This window comes from Micrasema longulum, unplaced genomic scaffold (assembly GCF_059751315.1).
Source record: "Micrasema longulum isolate JH-2025_06_02 unplaced genomic scaffold, ASM5975131v1 h1tg000180l, whole genome shotgun sequence".
In the NCBI taxonomy this organism is placed as follows: Eukaryota; Metazoa; Arthropoda; class Insecta; order Trichoptera; family Brachycentridae; genus Micrasema; species Micrasema longulum.
The window spans coordinates 1,805,057-1,820,000 of NW_028277385.1; the positions used below are offsets into that span (position 1 = coordinate 1,805,057).

Below are 14,944 nucleotides of genomic sequence, written 5' to 3' on the forward strand. Positions count from 1 at the left end.
ATAATTCTCAGCACCCGAGATTCTAATCAACCGAGGCTCGTGGTGCCTATAAAACGAGGCCTGAAGGGTAGAACTCTTTAGCTTGTAACAGTTGACTGTTGCTTGCTAGTTATTATTTATTCTCGAATTTAAAAAAAATCAAGAGAAGAAATTTAAATACGATGGACAAACGATTTTTAAGACAAGCACATTTTTTTTGGGGGGTACAAATAAATAAATGTATCATAATCTGAAAAATATATACGTGTTAAAAAATAAATAAAAATATACCATCTTTCTATTTAACCGCCTTCTCCTTAATTCCACGATTTTTTTTCCTACGAGTATGTTTGTGAGTTCATTTTAGAAAAAGTTAACTGAATTTTTTAAATATTCTCCAAACGTCCACTTTTGGAGTTATTTGGCTGAACCTTTGGATATTCTAGATAAAAGGCAAATAACATATTAAAAGTGCACTAAAAATTACATTAAAAAAAAATTAGATTAGTTTTTTTCCTACAGTCAAGACAAACTTTCGGTTAATAGTATCAATGGGTTTTAACACTTAAAAAAACTAAGCAATTCGCAAGAATTTTGCCTAAAAATAAGTTTTACACCTATATATATAATAAAAAGGCACAAAACATGTTTTAAAGTTCCTCGTTAAATCATTAAGAGGCTGTAGATACTAAAAAAAGCAACCATAACTCGTATGTCATAAAAAATACGCCGTAAAAACAGCATGGCAAAAATATTATTATATCTTCCGGTTTAAGCCTGCAGTGGTCGCGCGGGATTCATAAATATTATGCCATCCACTGTTATAAAAATAAAATATCTCGAAATCAATATTAGTGAGTAGCTTGGAACTCCATTCAGTTTTTAAAAAATCTGTGTTCCCCGCTCAGAGTGCGTCGTGCTCTAGAGACGCTCAGATGTGTCAAGAGGATCTCTCGGAGGTGTGGTGTACACATTACGAGGGTCGTTTGACAGAAAGCTAGCCTTCGATAGATGGCGTTACGTGACAACGAACGCCATATTGGTTTTGGTATCATCAGCCATCCAACACATGACGTCTTTCAAAATTTGAAGCAAAAAGAACAATCAGTTCGTTTTTTACGGCCGTTGCAAGCAAACAACTTGTATGATTTGTGAAAAACGGAAAAAGTCGAATATCGTACAGTTATTAAGTTCCTTCACAAGAAAGGGAAAATCAATGCAGAAATCAAAGCCGAACTGGATGCTGCTGATGGCAAGTTTGCACCGTCGGCGTCAATAGCAACGTTTAAACTTTAGAAAGCTGAATTTGTTCGTGATTATATGAGTGTATTTAGTGATGACCACCCAGACCCTCAAATATCATCACTACAGCAGAAATAGTAAGCAAAATCTACGAGTTAGCGGAAGCTACTATCAACTGAGTATGTACACAATTCGGAAAAACTTTTGGTGAAGATAAAACGTTTTCCAAAAGATTTTTTTCATCAATACGTCACGGTTGATGAAACGGGGGTCCATTACTACATGCCAAAAACGAAAAAATAATAAAAAAAGTGGAGCAAACGCGTCGAAAGCCCATCGAAGAGGGCAAAGACATCCGACCATCCGGTAAGTTGATAGCGACTATTTTTTAGGATGCAAAAGGCATTCTTAATGATTTCTCGGAAAAGGGTAAAACAATAGCTGAAACTAAAGATTACTACGCAGCATTATTAGACCCTTTTGATGCCACATTGATAAAAAAGGACTTGGTTTGGCTCACAAAAAAAACCTCTTCCGTCATGACAACGCACCCGCTCATAGATCGGCCGTTGTTCTGGCAAAATTGAACCAATAAGGCTACGAATTGATCAACCACCCACCGTGTTTACCAGACCTAGCCCCTTGAGACTTCTTCATGTTCCCAAACCTAAAAAAATGACTCGGAGGACGCTGTCTTGCAACAAATTATGAAATTACAAAAATTACTTTTTGGAAGGGACGAAAAGTTGGAAAGTCGTCTTGAAAAGTGTATTTTCCTAAAAGGGGACTTTAGTGAAAAATAAATAATATGAACAACAAAAATCGTGCGTTTTCTTAATTAGGCTAGGTTTCCGTCAAACTACCTTAGTACTTAACCCGCGGGATCTGTTACATTTTTATTTTCTTAATATTCATATCTAACGTCAATCGTATTTTAGGTTTTTTTTTTTTTTGGTTTTGATATACAATGTAGACACAAATTATTAAGTATAAGAATCATTTTATTTTTAGCGCAACTATGGATAAAAGATAAGAAGCTCAAATTAAACCACGGTTTCGTGAACCGGACAGCGAGAAACTTTATCTAGAAGATTCAAGTTCTGACGATGAACAAGATTTCCTTAAAGAACAGGATTATCAATCCGAAACGCAGTAAACAGCAAATGACGCAGGTGAGGTACCTCCAACTAGTCCCAAATTCTCAAAGGTTGAGGTGCCAATAGCCGATTTTTATTAGAGCTTTGACAGTAATTTTTCGTCAAGAACAAACCATCAAATAGAGGAAAAACTAGCCAGAATAACATTGTATTTGTACCACGTAGATCTATCAAAAAAACATTGAGCAAGACTGTTTATTGCTGTTTTTCTTGTTGGTTATTCTAAATTGACAAACAAAAATTTAGTCTTTGTAATGACCTTTTTTGTAGGTAATGTAAAAGGCGAATATTTTTTTGTAATTTTATTTAAGATAATAATAAAATTTGGTAATAATTTATATTAAAATCAATATATTTATAAACACAAGAGGCACGACCAGTGTAGGGGTATGTTTACATTGTTCACTATTTTATTAAGGTATTCGAATTTTAAGCAAGTCGTATTTGAGATCTACAATTTAGTTAGATTCTTTTACGAGAGTGCGTGTTTTAAATATTGGCTTCACAAAAAACCGTAGGTAAAACCTTTCGAATAATACCTCTCACAACATATTTGAAGCCATGCAAAAAGTGCGGTATTTTGATCTATACTTGAACCGCAATTACAAACGCTATCTTTATCGGCACATATCGAGACGTCATATAGTCAAATCTGTATTTTAGAACGAAAATGTCTATATTTTTATTAACATTTAAAGTACCTTCGTCGGTAACCTGTAATTAAACATGTTTAGAAAAAAAAAGTAAAAGTGTTCTAATTTTCACAGAAAAAAACTGTAATTTTCTCTGTAGATAAAATTAGATATAAGTGTAAACTTTCCATGGTAATACGGACCAAGAACAGGTTTTTTTTGCTTAGTCGAAAGATTGATTTCTTTTTTTATTTTCGAGAACACCCTGATAAATAAATGAACTAAAGTTATAATTAACCATTTACCGACTTTTGTCGGGACACTATTTATACTAACATGCAAATCCCACTACGGCGTAAAGAACCAACGCGCTGACAGAATACACGCTTATAAAAGCTAACACAAATATGAATTTTAGAGTAGTAAGTACTCCAACGAAGAGACGGGCCCGTCTTAAAGACGATTGGCATAGAAAAGTCGGTATTGTAGTGAAATACTTATTATATTTACTAACATTTATTGAAATGTATATTATGAGTACAAAGTAAATGCTTTAAATAAACCTAATTAGTTTGGGATGAGAAAAACGTGATTGAATGTGTAAAATTGTGCTGAATTCAGCTTTTATATTATAATTTTTGTTATTATGTAGAATGCTGAAGAATAGAGACGAAGAGACGTCAATAAATAAATGTCACTTTTCCTGCACACAGACGATATAATGGTTTATAGTTTAAGCCTCAAAATAATGTTTCTTTTCATTTTTATCAAATAATAATGTTTCTTTTCAAACCGATATCATATTTTTCCACCTCTTTTTATATGGTAACTATCCCAAAATCATGTATCCTCCACTAAAAACAATGTAATTATTTATTCTGACCTGGTCTCCCATTCCTGTGATGATTGGCACATTCCAAAAGGCTGCTAATCTAGCAACAGGTTCAAGAGCAAATGCGCACGCTGGTCCTATGAAGGCGATCACATCTCTCAGGAAGAACATGTCTGCAGCCAAACCTGGTGCCATAGCTCCAGAACACGATGGATAACTGAAAAAAAAAAAAATTTAAACATGAACAACTTTATCGCAAACATGAAGAAAAATAATGGCAGTCCTTGTGATATAATAACTATGTAGTTTGCCTCACGCACGACGTTGCGGGACTTTCGGTGAGATCCTTGTAAAAATCGTACCTCGTATTATTATTATTGTGGATAATTTACATAGCGCCATTTCTGTGAAAATCACCTCATGGGCGCAAAATCGTTTACTAATTACAGCTGGATGACAACAAATCCCGCATCTACAGAGCGTAAATACGGTTGAAATTCTTAATCCAATAAATTTATAAATATTATGTTTGAATTATTTCTATGGGTATGTGCCTTTTAATTGTATAAATGCCTAAAAAATTCAATGAGTGGCGTTTTCAGAGGTTTCCTAGTGGGTGAAACCATTTTGAAGAATTTTGTATTTAATTTTGCAATTTGCAAAATGTACATGTTTCAGCAATTTCACGAAAAAATCAACAATTTATAGAAAACTTAAAAGATAATATATAAAACATGCATAAACCTATGCAGAATGTTGAATGTTACACAGTGTGTAAATATTGACTTAAATTAGCCAATAACTGGTCATAATCCCTGGATTTGCTTATTTCCTTTTCAGTATATTCCATATTTTCTGCATTAGCCGATTGGTCCGTTGTCTTACCCTAAACCGGAAATCGTTCACAACTGTCTTATAATTGATTGATTCATATGAACTAATGACGTCGTTCAAAGTAGTTCATTTTATGAAAATATTTTAAATTATTTTTTACATGCATTTTCATGAAACTTTGCCGTGCCATTTAAAGTTTTAATTTTTACCGCGCTTAAAAAAACAATTTTTGAATTCAATTTCCCGAAGGGCTGAAAATCATCATTCTCAGGGTCTCCATTATAAATCTTCTCACAAGGGTAGAGTAGTGAATTAGTGGATTAATATTTTTTGCATTCGACACACTGATGATTAAACGTCAAATAAATATGAACACCTGAATCCAAATAGGATGATCGTCATTGAAAATATTATTGCGACCTTAAGAACAACCCAAATAACTTAATTAGGTTGAGTTGATCAACAGTTTGATAATTGAAGTATCATAGTTTGATATTAATTTGACTTTCATCTTTATAGTGGCCATAGGTGTCACATGCAAACAATAAAATTCCCTTTTTTTCATTTTCTACCATCGCGAGAAGATTCATAATAGCACCCCGGGTGGAGATCATAGGACAGGAAAAAAGGAAAGATTGGCCGATGATATTGGATCCGTCACAGGTAGTGGGTGAATAAGAAATTCCCAAAGGAGAGAAATTGAGGAAAAACTTGAAGAGGCCTACATCCAGCAGTGGAGAGTTAGCTGTGAAGAAAAAAAAGAAGATTGATATATTCGAATATATATATCCATAATTCATTAGATTGGAGAATTACTATTTTAATGTAAATATTTTTGTACTTAGCCTATAGTTATCTTTAGATTTTTTTGTAGTACATCTTTTTGAGGGTTTGTTAGATTTAGATTTATTTATTTATGACAAAATACATCGTTTTTAACTTTAAATGTTACATTACATTACATATTTTATTTGTACGAAATATTCCCAATCAGCAAAAGTGCTGATATGAGGGGATATAATAAATATATTATGACACAATAGTTTTAATAAAAAGTCGGTAAAACAACATCAAATATCACTCGTCATACAGGCTATAAGAACTGTTTTATTTAGGTGTTTTTTTAAGTTCGTATATGTTATATATATTTCTTAGGTCATTAAAAAGTGAATTTTAGAATTTTTTTTTCTGTATACACAAAAGTGTTACTTTTTCTGTTAGTTCTAGATTGTTTGCAAGTTTAATTATTTGACGCTCTTGTAATTTATTTTAAGTATATTGGAGTTAAAATTAAATGTAATATTTGTCTTTATTTCATTCTTTTTCATCTTAAATATCATCTTTGCCTTTTTGTGTAAATTAATTAATCTAAATTGAGCATTCTTGTTATTCTATATAAATCTGTGGTTCAAGTATATTTATTAAAATAAATTGTTACTTTAAATGCTTTATTCATCGTAATGATGTAATAACTTATATTTACATATAAGTTATTGATTTGAAAAAAATACTTGGTACACTTCCACTTATTTATTTTGACCAATTAGCGCTTTCACCCTCTAATGGGCATCTTCAGACTGGTTTATTCATTGTTCTTTTAATTGATTCTTGCATTTAATTACTACATTGTGACCATAATTTTAATCCATATACAAAGTGTAGAAGTATGAAAGCATTGTGTATCATTAATTTTGTACTTATATCAAAGACTTCTATTCTTCTCATTATTTTTACACAGTTTTTTTATAACTGCTTTGATATGTTTTGTTCACGCCGATTTTTCATCCACTTCCAAACCCAAGTATTTTATATTTTCTATTTGTTTAATTTTTTCAACTTTATCTATTATGTTAAGTTTTATGGGGCGTTGGTTTTTTTGTTTTATTATCATATATTTAGTCTTATTTGCATTTATTGTTAATAATTTATTTTCTAACCAATACATAAATTTATTCAGATTCTTATTGATGTTGTTTTGCAGTTGGAATTTATTATCACTACTAAATATCAAAAGAGTATCATCTGCATATCTTTATAAAAAAGTATCTAGATTTTTTGGTTTTCCTATTCACTGCTTTCTTGTAATAATGTGTGGCATGTACCGCACATGCTACATATTATTAAAAGAAAAAAGGAATATCAAAAGAAGGACCCTGAAAGCTACGATTCTTATGAAATCTAAAAAAATAATAGTTTAGACTCTAGACGATGAAAAATATTAAAACTTGGTGAATCTTAAAAGACTGTTTAATATTATATATGAGATATATATTTTCCAAACTACTATTTGTTAACCAATTTTCCGGAAAAATCGTTCTTATGTGTTGGGTGTTAACATAAATTGTGTGTTTTTTTCCAAGCAAAAGTTATAGTGTTCATTTGAATCTAGAAAAAAATGACATAAAATAGATGCTTACATAAATGATGAACGACTAACTAAATTTGAAAATGTTAAATAATTAGGACTAGCAATTGACATATACTTGACACGGCAAATTTATATAAGTTATTCAATATCCATTTTAGCAACAATCACACCCATAGATCTTATCGCTAGCTTGTACTCTTGACTCCAGGACGGCGAAGGCCCGTAGGTGTGAAGAATGGGCGACTTGGATTAGGGCTGTCCAGACCATCCCTTGGTCGCGGCCAGGCCAGGTCCAACGCCGCTCCCTCAACAAAACGTTCATTATAGGAGTCTGCTGCGTCCGTTTTTTGAACTTTGATATTGTTAATGAAATAGAACCCCCTTATTCCTAATATATTTCTCAAGCACTTACTATTAAGAGGAAACGGGGTCTGACTTTTCTTCACACAAATTTATTTCTGTATTTTCTCCCTAGTTTATGGCACTAAAACGGATATTTTTTTTTAACAGTATAGATATTTACCATCGGCGTGTCTTAATTGTTTTACTTTTTTGATCAATAATTTCTTATGGCACCTAAGACCATCCAAAAACTTTTAAAAGCCCCCAGTTTTATTTGCTATCAAGATATACAAACATGATAAATAATTTTGGAAAACAAAAAGGTACCAGCGTATTATTTTAATTTAAAAAATCAAATCAGTTTTGAGGTGCCGAAAACGGGATAACGAAATCTCGATTTTGTTGATTTTAGTTTTAATTCGCAGTTGTCTTTTTCTCATAATACATATCGGGAAAACTATGTTCAACCTCTTCATCAAATTTCTCTGCCACCATCTTTCCTCTTAAAACTCTGAAGAAAACTTGGTTAGTGTCAAAAAATGTATAAAGTTTTTATATCATTCAAACAATGGCTTGTTATTGACTTATTTTCGTGTGAAATTGTACGTTTATTTTTTTAGTATTTCAATAAATAAAATCAATCGGATTTACCACAGCCAAGCCTACAAACATGTCAGAATTCTGAATGTTACATATTGTGTAAAGCAATCACTTAAATCAGCCAATGACTTTTTAATGTAAATGAAAAACCATGTAAAATGCCTAGACTTCAAAAAAAAAATTCTTACATAACCCTGTAAATTATTCAAAGATTTATCACCAACGTAAAACCACCGAATTTTTAAGGTACACAATGATACCGAAAAGATCAGGAAATTGCTTTAGAAGTATTGTTTTTATGTTGGCAATTCGCAGAAAACATCATACGAAAAGAAATTCTAAAATAATTTCAAACTGGTTTGCTAAAATTAAGATAAGAATTTTACCAAAAACCCACTCCTTAAGGCAGGGTTACATTGTTGTGTTGCGTTGTGAACCGGTGTGTATCTGACGCATATTACTTTTATATATTTTATACGGCTAGTGTAGTTGTAACCGTAAGAATGAGAAAATCGTATGTTCCCAAATAAAATATGTAAAAGCAAAGTTGAAAATGAATTGACATAAAAACAAAGTGGTTAGCATTCAAGTAGGTAATAATTAAATATACAATAATGATACATTAAAAAATAATACATTTTTTAAAACAACAGAAAAACTTGTATTTTCCAAATAACACCTTTTTATTACTAGTTGGTTGGAAAAAATGCCATTGGCCATAAATAAAATAAATTTCAACATTCCTCATTTTTTTATTTTGTCGTTCGAAATATCTATCCTTAAGTTTATTCATTCGTCTCTGTTGAGATACTGCTTTCTATTTGGATTGAAAAAACGGTGGTTAATGTATAATTAAAAATGTTATGGACAGATATATAAATAAAAAATGTTATTTTCGAATCTTTTATAATGGTAAGAACTTTAAAAGTTTTTTATGACAAAAAATAGAAAAAAGAAAATAAACATAATGGAAACGGATCGTGATTCAGGTATCAAAACGCTACAATAGTGTGTTTACATACTGAAAAAAAGCACCTCTTTATTTTAGGGAACAATTTCAAAAATTGAATTTAAAATTTCTGTTTAGAACATAATTTGACTTTAGTCAAACATTTTACGTAAAATATGCGATAAGTTGTTATGTTTTTTAATAATGTGCCTTCATAGATTTCCCGTGTTTTTCATTTTTAATGAAGTCACAAAGGTGCTGGAATATAATTTGCCGGAAAATTATCTTGATTTGATTTTTATTTTCCCTTGAAAAAATGTTTTGGAAGCCGCGTCATAAAATGGTTTTCTTTATTGATTTACGCAAATTTCTTGGACGTAAGCTATCTTTTGCGTGAATCTAAAGGGCTGTATCGATACTATTTTTCAAACGTAGGTGCTAACGCCCTATTGTACGCTGAAGTGGTTTAAAAAAGACACATCGGGTTATAGGAATGTAAAACAGGTTAGAAAAACAGAAAAGAAAAATTCTTAGTACATAAATTGTTTACGGACTAATCGTCAAATACCGTATTTTGGTCAAATTAACCATTATAATACGGAACAATCTAACAAAGTTAAGTGTTAAAATATTTATATTGAAAAAAAAAAATATTTATAATATATTGACAAATCTGCTTTCCTTCCATACACTTACTTTTATTTGCTTTTTATATAACTCGATATTTTTATGTATTTTCATTACGTAATTTTTGTATTATTTAATTTAGTACTTAATATTATTTGACATATTATTATTTACTCCTATTTCTAAATAGTGTGTAGAGTAAGTTTCTAAAAACCATATCTCAATTATCATTTCAATTATGTTTTTATGTATTTATTTTTTTTCTTTTCATTTCAATGATACTATTGTTTTGTTTTTTTTTTCAATACTACTATATTTTACTTTTATTTTGTTGATTTCAATGGTACGATTATTTTGAATATTTGATTATGTATGAATCTAAATTTGTATAATTTATAATTTAATTGTATCTCTGATTATCTTTTATAAATTGTGTTCTTTGGAATTTGATTATTTATTACTTATACCTTGTTTTTCTGAATTGTTATTTTATTGCATCCTATGTCATTTTATTTGAATCTAATTAACTTTACTATGAATTTTATATTGTTATTTATTATGACTTGACACGAGTACAAAAGCCTTAATAAGTTCACATATATTTAAACGAGTGTAATTTTGAATGAATTAATAAATAAATATAAAAACAATATTTTGAGTTTGTCCAAATTTTCACAGACAAGGGCTGGATTCAACCATATAATATTTTGTTTTTATCAGTCTTTTATAAGTTCTTGTCTACAAAAATTTGGACAATCTCAAAATATTGTTGATAGAATCCACCTGGTCCGTGAAGAAGTATAGAAATTTTAAAAATAAAATTTTCAGGCGTTGCCTAGTATGTAGGTGAAATAATTCAATTACACGAATCTCACTTGCGTAAATAAATGTTTCAGCTCTTTAACTTCACAAACATCAACAGATGAAAGATTTGAAGATCTAGATGTTTAAATATGGGCAGAATGGTGAATGTTACCAGTGTGTTATGTGGCCACTTAAACCAGCCAATGATAGGTCATAAGCCCTGTAGATGCTTAGACTTCTATATTATCTTCTCTTAAATGTTCTTCATCTCTGTTGTAATATGTAAATAAATATATCGATATTATACACAGTGAAAAATAATAAAAAATGTATTACATAAATAATAAATCAATATAAGAACGTTTTATCTACTAAGCACTTACGTAATAGAAACATAATTTTATTTTTACAATGACATGTTTTCATGTCAAGTGGCAACAATTTAATACTTTTGGAACAATATAATCCCACGTACGTTGTCCATATTTATTTTTAAATTTTGGTACTACTAGGCCATTAACAGATGTAAATCTTGTTAGATAGCTGTGTTCTAATTTATTTTTATATATCGAGCTATGGGTATTAAAAGAAAAAGAAAAATATAAAATCATGTATGTATGTCATCATAGAAAAAATATAAAAAAGTCGGTATATTACGAATATAAAATGACAGTTTAAGTAGCTTTTTCAAATAATTCGTTAATAGTTACCGTAGAACAGCATAAAATATTTATAAAGAGATGATTTGAATTTACAGAGACTCGAGTTAAAAATATCGATATGAGAGGTGGGTACATTCATTTCCTAGTCTGTGTACACGCGGTATAGGTGAGTGACAAAGATAGTTGGTTTGAGAAGGGTGACAATAATATAGAGTATTTTGTGTAGTTCTACGTGTTAGTCTATTAATATTTATGAAATCCAGGAGTTTGCAACAATCGAATTTAGAATTAATGATTTTACATAAAAATATTAGGTTCATTATTGTACTGCGATCCTTTAAAGTAGGTAAATAAAAAAAAATTAACAAAGACTTGTTAATTTGTTCTATAGGAATATGTACATAGTTTGAAATCAATGAATCTTAAAATTTTCGTTAGACTCTTTTAACATTAGGGGACCATATAGTAGAGTTGTATTTTAATTGGCTTCTACACAAAGAAGATGTTTACAAGAACTTCATTATTTTAACTGATTCACAATCCTTTATGGTTCTAAGAAAGAACCCCAAGTTTCGTACATTTAGAAGTAATGTGGTTGATATGACCTTTGAATTCAAGTTTTTCGTCAAATATGACTCTAAGATCTCGAATCTCAGTGACTTTTTCCATTTGAATGTTATTTATTGAATAGGGAAAAAAAATAGAGATTTATTTCTACAAAAAACACATTAATTTACATTTAAAAATAAATTATTAGAGATACACCAGTTTATTATGCTTGAATATAAATTGATAACTAGTATAAATAAAACACAATCAACGCCTATTTTATTAAAATATAATACCTAATTTAAATTTAATGTAATAAATTATTAAAAATGTTTGTTTAGAAGGAAAAATGTACTGCGTTAATATGCAATGCATATGTATCATTGTATTTGCAAATATAAAAGGCAATGTTCGTTCGTGTATCCTAATATAAGTACATAACAATTGGAAGAACGGTATTTTTTTCTAAATAGAAAAAAGTTTGTTTGCAAACAAAAATCGTTTTTCATTGATACCAAACAGATTATTCCCTTAAATTCCTTATAGTTTCCAGCCATTTATTTATTTTCAATAATGTTTGGTAATACTAAAATAACATTGACTGATATTCAATACATTTTTGAAAAGCGCATTCCTAAATAAATTGCACTCCTGTTGGTAAAAAGAGCATAGTTTGACATTAACAAAAAATAATTATTTATTTAAAAAGGAACAATTTCCTGTTTTGGAATAAAAACATGTACAAGTACTTAGGTAACTACTTAAATTCAACATTTAAATATTTATTATTATTACATTTGGAATTCAATCATAAACAAGGACCTAGGTTCCTACTTATCAACGAAAAGTTACACCCTCCTTTTATCCGAACTGTTTTAACACGTTTTCAAGCGCAATTAGGCATTTGGGTTTCAAATGAAATATCAAGCTCACGTCAAAACCGACTGGCGGTGAAAGAACGACTAAACTCGCGTTTGCCGTGAATGAGCGTTTGGGAATGAATTAAGAGTCATAATTTGAGAAAACTCAGGGTGCGTCTATGTGTACTAATAGGTCGATGGTTTTAATATAAGAAAACCGAACCTGTTTCTTTGGTAACGTAAAAGCACCATAAAGGAAACTGTATAAATATACTCAAAAAACTTTTCTTCATAAAAACGCATTTCCATATTTTTACCCTGGATTTTGGCACTATAAATAATCCATTGGCGTATCTCAATAATTTTGCTGTATTGATATATAGTTAATTATGGGAACTAAAATCATCCAAAAACCCATAAAAACGTCTAGTTTTATCTGTGGCCTTCGGGCGCACGGTATACAAATATAATAAGTATTTTTAAAAAACACAAAGTGTAATAATTCAGATAATTTTTTTTTGATACTCTGTTTGAAAAACAGAAAACAAAAAACAAAATCAGTTCAGTTTTGAGGTGCCGAAATGGGACAGCGAAACGTCGATTTTGTGTATTTTAGTTAGGCATAAAAGGTCAGATATGCATTGCAGTTGTCATTTTCGCACAGCATCAGAGAGGCAGGCATCTGAAAGACAGTGACAGGAAAAAAATGTTCAAACATCTTTTTATTCTAATTTTCAGTCACCGCATATCTTCACAATTTATATCATCCGAAACACAAAATCAATAATGTATAGGTATGTACATATTTAATTTTAACTAACTACACTAATTGATAATAAACTCTCGATTGTGTTCATTTAATATAAATATATATGCTAGTATGTACTCAAATCTAGCATTAACAAAGCATTTCCGGGCTCAGCTCGTATGTTATATTTATTAAACAAGGCATGTTACGCAGGATAAAACAGATCAATATAACGTCAATTTAACTATTGGAATATCAATAAAACGACGAGGAATCTTCATCAGTGACCAATGACAGGGGCGAATCATCCATATATTCAATTATGCACAGTTTACTTAAACAGCAAGCAGCAGAATTTATCCAACAAAAAGATTGATAACATATTACAACAGAGACGGAGAATATTTATGACTAACGACGATGTTGAAATTATAAACATAACATAGGTATTAAAAAAATATATATTTTATGACTTATTTCCACGAGCGTATTTACTCTTTCCAACGGATGTTTTTACGAGGCTATTGGGATAAACAGCTATCGGCCATTTTGAACAATCACGCACGAAACGATCGTAACACATTTTGGGTATAGCTGCGAGGAAATGACCCGTCACGAGTAAGTTGTTGAAGTGGCTATCGTTAAATCAACGCAACCTTTTTGGACGATGAAACCCATTGATGTTGTTTTGAATGTGGAATATTACATTATAACTTCCAAAAATATATAATTGCATTAAAAAGAATATCTTTGAACTCGGAAAAACATAATTACTTCTCAATAAATAATAAAAACATCCGAATTCCTCATGTCGAATTTCTGAATCGCACGGATATCAAAATGCTGACAGCGAGGGAAATAAAAAAGACATTGATTTTCCACTAGGAATTAAACAAAAAAATATGAACAATTACCATAAGGGCAGTAGCATCTTTAGGTACAGTTACTCTGTTAAAAATAACATTCATCAAATCAGTCAGTATCTCTCGCGCTGCAGAAAAGATTCTATAGGATATTATTCGAGATGTAATAAATACACTTCAAATAATAACTTCGTTTCTCTCTATAACTGTAATTACGGTAGAAGTTCCTGCTTCCACAATCATTAAGCCCTACAGTTTTGCTTTTTTATACAATATATATGGAATTAATACTTCGCCAAAGAGCCTGGAGCCTATGGGATGGCCTGAAAAGCTCTAATAATGCGCTTCTCCAAGCTACTGCAAGGTGGATCTACTTCACCGTTGTTCGAGCGATGGCGGGATATGCTAAGACCACCATAAGTGCTGCAAATATAAAGTTTTACGTTTATGTTTATGTTTATATGGTAGCATTGGCTCTGCACTATAAAGCCATTTTTTTCTGGAATAAAAAAAATAAATAAAAAAAACATAATTAAGGTATATAAAAATTGAGGGTTAAAATCATTGCCATTGGTGATCTTGGAAACCATTAAATGCCCACACTCACTAACACGGATCCGTTTAAGAGGTTTTGTGGCTTCTTTTCAGATCCGTGCAAGGTAAAAACAATTTTTAATTTGAAATAAACGGTTAGTTACTTTTTTTAAAAAAACGTTTGTTTAAAAAAGATTCTCGTTATTTAGAGTTTACATGTACTAATTTCAACACCTCTATCGCCGTCAGTGCACCCCAGTTTATATATTAAATATCTCCTTACTACAACTGCCACCAATATTATCTTGAAGGAGTCAAAAAAATCTTAAGGTAAATAAATTAAAAATTTAGAATCAGACATG

At 30.5% G+C, this 14,944-nt stretch overlaps 1 protein-coding gene across 1 annotated transcript in view; it reads right to left on the minus strand.

Moving 5' to 3' along the window:
• Positions 1-14,944, minus strand: part of LOC148283897 (atrial natriuretic peptide receptor 1) — a 123,802-nt gene that overhangs the window by 72,763 nt on the left and 36,095 nt on the right. The window contains exon 2 of the mRNA XM_088243033.1: positions 3,894-4,059. Coding sequence (XP_088099159.1) covers positions 3,894-4,059 — 166 coding nt within the window. The remainder of the gene's footprint in view (positions 1-3,893; positions 4,060-14,944) is intronic.